The sequence below is a fragment of the Triticum urartu genome, chromosome 7 (assembly GCF_003073215.2).
Source record: "Triticum urartu cultivar G1812 chromosome 7, Tu2.1, whole genome shotgun sequence".
Classification (NCBI taxonomy): Eukaryota; Viridiplantae; Streptophyta; class Magnoliopsida; order Poales; family Poaceae; genus Triticum; species Triticum urartu.
The window spans coordinates 117425261-117437231 of record NC_053028.1 but is presented as its reverse complement, the minus strand read 5'-3'; the positions used below and the strand labels follow the sequence as shown (position 1 = coordinate 117437231).

Here is an 11971-nt window from a genome sequence, read left to right as displayed (position 1 = left end):
TGAAGAAAGCAATAGCAACATACTAAACGATCGGGTGCTAAGCTAATGGAATGGGTCATGTCAATCAGATCATTCACTTAATGATGTGATCCCGTTAATCAAATAACAACTTATTGTTCATGGTTAGGAAACATAACCATCTTTGATTAACGAGCTAGTCAAGTAGAGGCATAGTAGTGACACTTTGTTTGTCTATGTATTCACACATGTATTATGTTTCCGGTTAATACAATTCTAGCATGAATAATAAACATTTATCATGATTACAAGGAAATAAATAATAACTTTATTATTGCCTCTAGGGCATATTTCCTTCATATACCTAGGATCAAGTACTTGTTCCACTTCAACCTCTACAGATTGGGATGATTGTACCTGAGCAGAGCCAGCAGTCGAGGCTGTGGATATGGTGGGCTTGGGGGCAGGGGCTTGTTCCTTTGCTGCAGGCGCAGCTGGCTTCCGTCCAGTGAACGAAGCGGGTTTCTGACCCGCCCCCTTGGACTGACCAGCAGCAAGATTGTTGCTCCCTCCTGCACGGCGATCGGCCATCTTCAACCCCCCGCTTCACAGTCTCCGCAAAGGAGATTGAACCAGGCCCAATCCCCTCACGAGCTACCTTGATTTGTTTTGGTGGTGGGTCAAATGGTCGGCGGGATGCAGGAAAACAATTCGCGGCCAAAAGGGAATTGTTCTCGACCAAGTCTCTCCGGATCCAGCAAAGGAATCCGGTTTTTGAAGGATCTTGTGGCTGCTGGGTAGGGTTTCTAGGGAGGCGGCGGCGAGGGGGAGAGGGAATAAGCCAGAGCTGGCCAAAATGCTCCTCCACGTTGTCTAGGGATTCGTCTTTACGTAATCCCCTCGCCCTACCCTCTTTCTCCCCAATAACACGTAATTTGAACGTGGGGCCAGGCAAAGCTGGATTCACAGGGGGGAACGACAGGGAGTCGCCGCCCCTGGTTTGGGACAAGATTTTAAACTATGGTCGAGCCCCTCGCCGGAAACCAACTTCGATGAGGTCTCACCGGCTGCAGAAGCAGCCACACACTCCTTATTATTACTAGAACCAGGAGGGAGAACCCTCGACTCTACCATCGACTCCTGATTAGGCGAGTGAATAATCGAAACAGCACAATCTCGCATCCCCCGACGGCGCGAACGAAATTCCCTCGATCTAGCCTTAAGAGTTAAATCAGCACGCAAATGCATACCTAACTCACCAGGCCAAGGCGGGGGATCGATGGGTCGTCCTTGTGTTTGGACCAGTCGGGGCAGTCGATCTACTGACGACGCGGGGCCAGACAGTCCCCGGAGGGAGGAACTCCGGCGGGATGTTGGCGATGCCGTCCTATGACGGAGGGCGGATGTTGAGCCTTGAGGGATTCGCCGTCCTGAAGTTCTCCCAGCGGCGGCCTGCCGCGGATCCGATGACTCCGCCTCCTGGATCGCCCAGAGAAGGAGCTCCACATCCTCGCAGCCGTCGTCTCCGATGAAGCGCGCGCGCTCGACGAAGTTCGCGTGGCGGAGGATGTGAAGGTGAATCTCTCCCCACTCGTCACGGTCGAGGAAGCGCTCCGGCGAGTGCGGGTCGATCTCGGGCAGCGACGCCACTACCGGGGGCGGAAATGCCCGCGGCTCCGCTACCCACGCCACCGGCGCAAGCCGGCGAACCCGCACGCCGCGGCGACACGCTCCAGCCATGCGGACTCTCAGATGGGGATTTGAGGCGGGGAGAGCTCGGTGAGATGCGGGGGTGGGTGGGAAGCTGGGGGTTGGACTTTAATGTTGTGTGGCTGTCAGCGTAGCATCCCCTCGTCATCCTCCACTCGTTGTTCTTCCAAAATGCAGCGCCCACCCCTGCTTCGTCCTTCCTCTCCCACACGTCGTAGCCCTGCCAGGCTCGCCGGTCATTGCAGCCACGGCTTCCTGTCGCACCCCGTTGCTCACTTGCAGCACAACGGCACTGCAGCAAAGGGCATTGAAGGTGGCACCGTCGCAGCATCGCTTGCAACACCTACGGTGCTGCGACGAGGGGGTCACAGCAGAGGTGGGCCCCGTCGTCATGCGGCCGCCTCCGGCTTGCATCCATGCCGTGGTTGATAAAGCAGTGACGATATTGCATGCTGGAGAGTGATGCAGAGTGCAATTTTATGAAAGTACTCCCTTTGTAAATGGTCTTATATTAGTTTACATAGTAGTATATTTAAAAAAATAAAGAGTGACCCAGAGTGCATTTTACTCTTCAATATCTAAAAAAGGCTTGAACCTGCAGCATGCTTTTATTCCTCCCTTGAAGCTCAACCGATCAAATTCAGACACTACACAAAACACGAGACGACTGTGTTGCCTGACAAACGACCGAGCTCAGGTACCACACTACCACTAGCTAGTACTAGCTACTAGAAGGAGAACTTGAACACCATGTCATGCCTGTACACCTTCCCCGGCCGGACGATCTGCGACGGGAAACTCGGGCGGTTCACGGCGTCGGGGAACCCCTGCGTCTCCAGGCAGAGCGCGCCGTACCGGCCGTAGACCTTGCCGCCCTTTCCCCTCACGCCGCTCAGCCCGTTGGCCGTGTAGAACTGCACCCCAGGCTGGTCCGCCCACAGCTCCATTGCCCTGCCGGACGCGACGTCCCGGACGGCCGCCACCCGCCGCAGGCCCCCGCCGTCCACGACGTAGTTGATGTCGTACCCATCGACGCCCCGGCTCAGGAGGCCGCCGATGCGCGAGCCCACGGCGGCCGGCCTGCGGAAGTCGTACGGCGTGCCCGCCACGGGCGCGAGGCGGCCCGTCGGGATGAGCGCGGCGTCCACGGGCGTGTACCGGGAGGCGAAGAGGCGGACCTCCTCGCCGAGGATGCTGCCGCTGCCGTGCCCGCCGAGGTTCCAGTAGGCGTGGTGCGCCAGGTTCACCGGGGTGGCCTTGCTCCGTGCCGTCGCGTTCATGCGCACGCTCAGCTCGTGCGTGCCCGTGATCTGGTACGTCACGTGCACGTCCACGTCGCCTGGGAACCCTGTTCAAGTTCTGCTACTTCGTTAAGTTATGTTTTGAAATAAAATGAGAAGCGAAGAGCTCCTCAATTTGATGAAAGAGGAAACTGCACAAAGGGTGCGACTAGGTCTCAGTCAGACTCAGTGGAGTGACATAATATGTAAAAGAATAAAGAAAAAAATGCACGGATCTCAACGTAATATCTCATGGATATAACATCAACTGAGACTTAACGAAGTCTCGGTCTATTGAGATTTAGCAAGACTATTGCACAAATACACAATTATTGAGACCGAGGTAACACAAAACCACAACTCTAGGGGGTTTTAACAGAAAACCAAAACCCCAGGACCAATCAGTAAAAAAAAAGCACAAATCAATCAGTTTTATCTTACAAAAACTGTCCAAATTTCAAATGGTTGGGCTAACTTGGCTGAAAATTCCCCAAATTGACCATTTAACATGTTCTTCAGATGATTTTTGAAAACTTTGGATTCTTTAAGAAAATTTGACCGATTCTTATAAAAAATTATCCAAATTTTAAAATGGTTGGCCTAGATTGGCTGAGAATTCCCCAGATTGATCATTTAAGACTGAACCCATATGTCATAATTCTTCTTAACTTTTTTTTTGACCCGGAACAATTCATTCCATTACTAAACTGGCTCAGCAATGTCGCTGGCGACCAGAACAGAAACAAAGTCTGGGGCATACTCGATCCACGACAGATCAGCAGCTCCCGATCTGAAGCCAAAAGCAGCTAACTCATGTGCTACCTTATTACAATTTCGGTTACAGAAACTGAAACTAAATGATTCAAAGTTCAGATGGCAGATACTTCGCGTCTCCCGTAGGAGGACACCGATCAGCGCTCGTTCATATTCACCAGAATTGAGTGCATGGACAAGCACTTGGGAATCATACTCAAGAATCACCCTGTGGATGCCCAGTCCCGCACTTGCTTCAGTAGTTAGCACACATGCCAAAGCTTCTGCATGTAGAGGCCCTGTAAGATGCTCAAGTGTGCCGGCCTTTGCTGCCAGAAATTCACCTTGGTCAGTACGAGCAACACACCCCCATGCTCCTCTCCCTGTGTCCGCATGATAGGATGCATCAAAATTGACTTTAACGGCATCAGGTGGGAGTCGCTTCCACGTAACCTTGTCCTGGGGAGGCACTTGTACAGGCTTCATAACACTTTTACTGAATTCATGAAGATACTGTCGGATAGTATAGCAGATATTGTCAGTGCACCTCATCGTCTCTCCTGCATTTACCTTGTTTCTCACTGACCACCATTCCCATAGCAGGATAAGGGAAGTATCTCGCTTACTATTATCCAAGCTCCATATGTGATCAAACACCTCTCCTGGCCCAGTGCACTCCAACAGAGCACTTCTTGTATCCTCTAGCTCCAATCCTCTCCAAACTTGCTTGACAGCTTTGCATTTTATGAACAGATGACCACCATCCTCATCCAGCCGGCCACACACTGGGCATCTTGTATCCAAGTCCACCCTTTTTCGTTTAATATTCATACGGAGGGGCAAGCTATTATGTGCAAACCTCCACAGAAAAATACGCACCTTCCCTGGCATCTCCAGGTTCCACAATCTTTGCCATTTATCCTCTCCCCTTCCCTGACTCAATGATGGGCCTGCATCATTGCCATTTCTTGCATCTCTTATCCGGATACCGACATGATACGCCCCTTTTACAGAGAATTTTCCTTTGGGATCATAGTGCCATGCTACAAAATCATCCATATCCGGTCGCACCGGGATAGCGAGGATATGCGACACATCATCTTCATTGAAAAGGTCCCTTACTAACTGCTCATCCCAGGTTTCCCTAACCGGGTCCATTAGTTCAGAAACATGTGTGATAACTGTGTTCCCTCTTACTGATGTTGGCTTTCTAGTATCTCCTCGAGGAATCCACGGATCCTCCCACACTTTGATGTTATCCCTTGACCCCACCCGCCAAACAATTCCTTCCTTGAGCAGATTAACCCCCTTCAGTATGCTTCTCCAGGTATAAGAAATACCCTCTCTTTCTGTCGCCTCAAGAAGAGAACACTTTGGGTAGTAGCGAGCCTTCAGTACTTGCGCACATAGTGTATCCGGAGCCTCGAGTAATCGCCACCCCTGCCTAGACAACATGGCCAGATTAAAAATATGCAGATCTCTGAACCCAAGTCCTCCATCCTTCTTCGATTTCGTCATTCGTTCCCAGCTTATCCAATGAAATCGGCTTTTATCTTGTTGGCTCCACCAGTACCGGGCAATAAGTGCGCTAATCTCTTCGCAAAGTTGCTTTGTGAGATCAAAACACGACATTGCGTACGTGGGTATCGCCTGAGCTACAGCCTTGATCAAGACCTCTTTCCCCGCCTTCGATAGCAGCTTTTCCTTCCACCCTTGAATCCTTTGCCAAATCTTCTGTTTCAAATATTCAAATTCCTTACTCCTGGATGCTCCAATGTGAACTGGCAGTCCCAGATATCGCTGATTAAAGGACTCTACTACTATGCCAAGGCCAGCCAGGACAGCCCCCCGTGTGTTTACACTGGTTCCTTTACTGAACATGGCATTAGACTTCTCCTTATTAATCATTTGGCCGGATTGATCCTCATAAAGAGCTAAAATTTGCTGCAGTTTGGCTGCCCCCTCCACTGTTGCCTTCATAACAATTAGCGAATCGTCCGCAAAAAAAGGTGGTTTATCTTTGGAGCTCCACGACATATCTGAACCCCCTGGATAGAGCCCTCTTGCTCCGCTTGGTACAACATAGTAGAGAAAGCCTCCGCACACATTATAAAGAGGTACGGTGATAACGGATCCCCTTGCCGGAGTCCTCTGCCTGGGGTGATCACTTCTGACAAACTCCTATTAATCTTTACCTTGTATGAAACTGATCTAACGCACTTCATAATCAGGTGCACCCACTGTTCAGCGAAACCCATTTTGATCATGACCCGTTCTAGAAAGCCCCACTCAACGCGGTCGTACGCTTTGCTCATATCAAGCTTCACCGCCACCAGTCCCTTGCGCCCTCCCTTCCGTTTATGCATCAGGTGAGTGATTTCATATGCCAGGAGCACGTTATTGGTGATCATCCTACCGGGGACAAATGCTGACTGTGTTGGCGAGATGATTTCAGGCAGGATTTCCTTGAGCCGATTTGCAAGTACCTTTGAGATCAACTTGTATAAAACATTACAAAGGCTTATAGGCCTAAACTCACTGACCTTCTCTGGGTTTTTGACCTTGGGTATGAGCACAATAGTAGTTTCGTTCCATCCATTCGGCATCGGAGCACCATTCAGCACACCCAGCACTTCTCCTTCACTTTTGGCCCGACCAGCTCCCAAAACCGCTTATAGAATATGGCCGGCATGCCATCCGGACCTGGTGCTTTCAAATCACCAATGGAATTTAGGGCCTCCTTTACTTCCTGTTCTGTGAATTCACGAGTTAGGCAAGAGTTCATATCGTGTGTGACCGAGGTGTGCATGTGGGACAGCACCTCGTCGTTGGCGATACCTGCAGAAGACATGAACAAACTTTTGTAGGTCAGTAATAATTTTTCCTATCTCCTCTTCTCCCTCCACTACCTCACCCCCTTCCTTTCTAAGCTTCTTTACCGTATTCACCCTCTTCCTCTCATTTGCATGGGCGTGGAAAAAGTCTGTATTTTTATCTCCCTTCTCCAACCAATTAACATGCGCCCTCTGCCTCCAATATAAATTGTACTAATCCTCCAGCCTGCTGAGCTTAAATCAAAGAAGATGCTCCTGGTTTATTTTATGTTGACTAATACAGCCCCGCCGACAGTTCTCAAGCTCCTTCTTTGCCTTCTTAATCCTTCCTTTTAGCTCACCCAACACCTCTCGATCCCACTTTGTGAGTTCTCCCCCCACCTTAGCCAGTCTATCCTTAACAAAAGCATCCCCCTCTACAAATGCTGCATTCCACGCCTCTTCCACCACCCGAGCACACTCCTCCTCCATCAACCATCTTGCCTCAAACCTAAAACACCCATCACCTCTAGCACCTTCTCCCTCCTGCTGCATGCCATCCACCAGAACTGTAACCGGCCTATGGTCAGAGTGACGAGGATCCCCGTTTATTACTTTATACAGAGGGAACAACCCGCGCCAGTTATTGCATGCCACTGCCCGATCCAGCCTCTCCCTTGTATACCCTTCAACATCATGCCAATTGTTACGCCACGTATAGGGATCTCCTTCAAATCCTAAATCCTCGAGCCCACACAACTCCAGTGTGGCACGAAAAGCATCCATACACCCCTGGGCCCGAGCCCCCTCCTTCCTTCTCATTTGCAAATAGGATTTCGTTAAAATCGCCCAAACATAGCCATGGTAGGTTCAGCTGCCCCTTCAATGACTTCAATGCCTTCCACGTATTTCCTTTCTCCCCCGCTTTGGACTCCCCATACAAGCCCGTCAACCGCCACTGCACTCCATTTTCCTCCATCACCACCGCATCTATAAAGTATTTATCCTTCCACCGTAGTCGTACATCCACTCCCCTTCACCAAAAGAGAGCGAACCCTCCCCGACGACCTTCCGGATCTTTCACCATCATGTTTGGCATACCAAGCTTCCACCTCAAATGCTCCATCTCCCTCTCATAGCTTTTAGTTTCAGAGAGAAAGAGCACATCAGGATCTTCTGCCTTCTGTAATTCCAAAAGGCTTCGAACTGCCGCGGGGTTCCCAAGCCCCCGACAGTTCCATGCTATAATTTTCATTTCTGCTCGCGGAGCTGTTCCGACAGCCCCGCCTCATGGTTTTGAGTCATCTTCTCCTCTGTCCGAGCCCTCTTCTGACTATCTTCCTCCTCCTCGACAACATCCATGTCCATCCCTTGCCTCTTCTCTCCTACGACCACACCAAGACCTTGCTGGTTACCTATCCCCTCCTCCCTTTTCCTCCTCTTAAATCTGGACATTTGCTTCTTTACCTGCTCCTCCTTTTGTGAACTATGGACCAGCCCCTCACTTCTCCCCTCTCCCACATACACCTCTCCCTCCTTCGCTCCACTAGCTACTTTTGCTTTTTCAGTCATGACCGTATCTGCTTTGCCCGCCTCTGCAACCACTATTTCACTCCCTCTATGACTTGTTACATTTGACGTATTCTCATAAGAGAGTTTCTTCCTGATTCCACCATCCCTGGCATTCTCTATAGTCATCGGCGGAGTGGACTTGAGCAAGAAGTAACTAATTCTCCTTAACTTACTAACCAGAACAAATTTGTGTTTTTTTTGTTACCGGTTAGGCCCGGAGTTGTGGTTTTCTGTTAAAATCCTCTGGAGTTGTGGTTCTGCGTTATGTCAGCCCCAAAAATCGAGTATTTATGCAACTTCCTCTTGATGAAAATATCAGAAAATTGTAAGGGCTCCAAATTATTCCTTACCTTGCTCTCCGTCGAAGCTATGGTAATACAGAGTAATGAAGGGGGAGCTGCCGCCGGCGACGTGCTCTTTCACCGTCCACACGACCTTGTCGAATCCCCGGTGACCACCTAGAGAACCACAGCAGAAAGATGATCAGTCGCAGCTCTTAGGAGCCAGGAGAGAAAATTTTCTCTTGGACCTACCATGGAGCGTGTTGTTGCCATCGTTGGGAACCAGCCGGTAGACTTTGCCGTCGAGCGTGAACCGGGCATTGGCGATCCTGTTGGCGACGCGGCCGATCAACCCTCCAAAGTAGGCGGTGCCATTCTGTGTATAAACACGCGATCGGATGCAAAGCAAAAGCAGAAACCAACTTTGTCAGCGGCTAAAGAAGAAGAACTAAACCATGTTGTATTAGGAAAAGAAACAAAGGCGTTTATTCGTGATCTTACCATATATTCAGCAACCGTATCGTAGCCCAGGATGACATCCCCCAAGTTTCCTACAGTGCAAGGGAAGAAGAGTGAGATAATCCCAGATCATTTGCAGAAGCAACGGACGAGAACCACGGGCCTTATGGAAGGAAGGAAGGAAGGAAGAAGCGTGTCATTTCATTACCTCTCGAGTCGGGGAGAATCACGGACATGAGGGTGGCGCCCCAGTTGGTGACCTTGATTGAGAAATCCCCCTTGTTGAGCTCGTACACACCGACGGTCTTCCTCTCGGCCGCCGCTTGGCCGAGCGCCACAAAGCACGTGGCAAGGACCGCGATGAACAGGGCTCTCGCCATTTTCATCACAAGGTGTATCTATTGTAGAGTGTCACCTTAGCAGCCGAGAAGAGCTGGAAGAAGAGAGTTCTACTACTGTTTGTTGGTTATGCATACGGACGTGAAGGCAAGAAGATATAAAGTAGCCACATCCATCCTATTCCTTGGTATGTGTGAGTGTGTGACCGCCACCAGCATTGAGTGTTCTTCTGTCAGAGGCTAGCCACTACTCCTCGTGACGCGCAAAGTAGCCGTACGCTAGCTTCTTCTTCTCCGGTGCCTATCCTGTGCTGTGCAGCCTTACTTTGGTTGGAACCAACGGACGAAGCTGGTCTGGATTGTACGTAGCTCATATCTCTCGTTTTGCCACATCGATCAGTGGCACTGACTGGCAGCGGTGCGCGCCCCTGAGGCTACGGCATTCACAGAGGGAACAGACAAAGGATGTGAATGGCCAAATACGTGAGCCCATCAAGCAAAGCAGGAAGAAAATCCTATGCGACCCGGGTCGTACGCCCACGTCGTGAGACCCTCTCGAGAGGAGGACACTTGGCAAAAGCTTTTCAACGCAAGCAATTAATTCTCTAATTAATTCCAGCAACAAATCGCTAATCACGTTCCGTCCGTCCCACTCTGTTCCCCACGCCTCCTAGTCCTTTCAGCTTCTACTCCTATTCATCTTCTCTGTCTCTTCCATCTCGCCGGCGACGAGGCTGCACCATGGCGCAGCCAGACGACGGCGACGAGGCACCAGAGCAATCAACATATATGGCAGCACATCCATCGGGACCTCCTCTGCCCACATCTCCACTCATGGTGAGTACAACCTTCTGCACTAGAAATTATATCCTTCTGAACCACGTTCGATTGATTTCAGTACTCTCGCAGCAGTCGCCATGGAACACAGTTCCACCATGGACGAGCAGCGCAACAAGAAACGGTCAGGAGTTTCAAGATGGAAATATGGCAGCCCATCCATCGGAACCTCCTCTACCCACACCTCCTCCACTGATGGTGAGTACAACTTGTTGCAAACAATATATAGTGAGCAGATTTAACACAAACATGTCTTTCTTCAGAAGCACGCATCTAAGTTTTGGTAAAGAACAGATTAATAGCATCAATCCTTTGTATAATTATTTATTTCTGAACCATGTTTGAATGATTACATTACCCTCGCAGCAATCGCAGAACACAATTCCACCGAGGATGAGCAGCACAGCAAGGAACGATCAGGATTTGCAAGATGAAAATATTGTTCCAAGAGTTGGGAAGACCTTTCAGTGTGAGGAAGAGGCATATCAGTTTTACAATTCTTATGCTCAAACCAAAGGATTCAGCATTAGGAAGTGCCACCTTAAGCATAGAGGAGATGGGACTTTAAGTTCTAGATATTTTGTTTGTAGCAAGGCAGGTGTGAAGGGCACTCATCCGACACATGTAGCCAAGAAAGAACAAGCTAATTCGAGAACTGATTGCATGGCTCGTGTTCAATTCAGCATCACTCGGGAGGGTATTTGGAATGTGCAGAAAGTCATGCTCGATCACAATCATCAGCTTGTAAGTCCAGATAAGAGGCACATGCTTAGATCGCAGCGTCAACTCTTAGATGCCGATCGCCATATGATTAAGCAGATGAGGACATCGGGAATTAAACAAGCTGAAATATATGATTTCTGTGAGCTTTGGTATGGTAAAGATGCAGTACCCTTCTTGCAAATGGATTGCAACATTTTTTTACGAAGTGAGCGCTCAAAGTATTTGGAAACCAAAGATGCTCAAACATTAACAGAGCATCTAAAGAACAAGCAAGCTGAGGACCCTTCGTTTTTATACGCCATGCAACTAGATGATGATGATGGCACAATAATGAATATCTTCTGGACCGATGGACAAGCTATCATGGATTACTCTGTCTTTGGAGATGCCATTTCCTTTGACACCACATTTTCAACAAATAAGTTTCAAATGCCATTCGCTCCGTTTATTGGTGTTAATCATCACAAACAGACTATTCTTTTTGGTGCAGCACTCTTATATAATGAAACTGCAGATACCTTTGAGTGGGTTTTTAGAACCTTCCTACAAGCTATGTCTGGTAAGCAGCCTGAAACAATATTCACCGATCAATGTGCTGCCATTATAAATGCTATTGGAAGGGTTTTTCCGGAAACACGACATCGTCTTTGTTTATGGCATTTGTACCAGAATGCCGCTAAACATCTAAGCCATGTAATTAGCGACCATCCTTTGTTCCTTAAAGAATTCAAAAGATGTGTGTATGAAGATAGATCAGTGGCACATTTTGAGAATAGATGGCATGAGCTCTTGGTTAAGTACCAGATTGGGGGAAATTCTTGGATAAACAATCTGTACAAGTTGCGTGAGAAGTGGGCTACTATTTATCGTCGGGAGTCTTTTAGTGCAGACATGACATCAACACAAAGGAGTGAAGGAATGAACAATGTGTTCAAGAAAAATTTCCGCAAAAGTTATGCCTTTCAGAATTGATACAAGCATATGAGAAGTGCATTGCTCGTCTTCGCCGGAAAGAAAAATACGAAGACTACAAGTCACGCCATACCAACCCAGTACTCTGCCTACCTAGCCTACCTTTGTTGAAGACTGCAGCGGAATCATATACCAAGACACTCTATTCCGAGTTCGAAGAAGAATTCAAGAAGCAATTTAGTTTGTCATGTATTTTGCTGAGCACTGATTACACAGTTAGCACTTACAAGTTGACATCTTTTGAATACAAGAATGATGAAGCCATAGTGGCTTTT

At 48.9% G+C, this 11971-nt stretch overlaps 1 protein-coding gene across 1 annotated transcript; it reads right to left on the bottom strand.

The window, feature by feature from the left end:
* Positions 1 to 2225: 2225 nt before the first annotated feature.
* Positions 2226 to 9273, bottom strand: LOC125523746 (galactose mutarotase-like). Its single transcript, XM_048688809.1, has 5 exons — positions 9035 to 9273; positions 8869 to 8918; positions 8620 to 8743; positions 8437 to 8544; positions 2226 to 3016 (listed from the first exon to the last, which is right to left on the bottom strand). Exons 1-5 carry the CDS (start codon positions 9210 to 9212, stop codon positions 2397 to 2399), a joined length of 1080 nt encoding a protein of 359 aa, XP_048544766.1. The 5' UTR covers positions 9213 to 9273; the 3' UTR covers positions 2226 to 2396.
* Positions 9274 to 11971: the final 2698 nt, after the last annotated feature.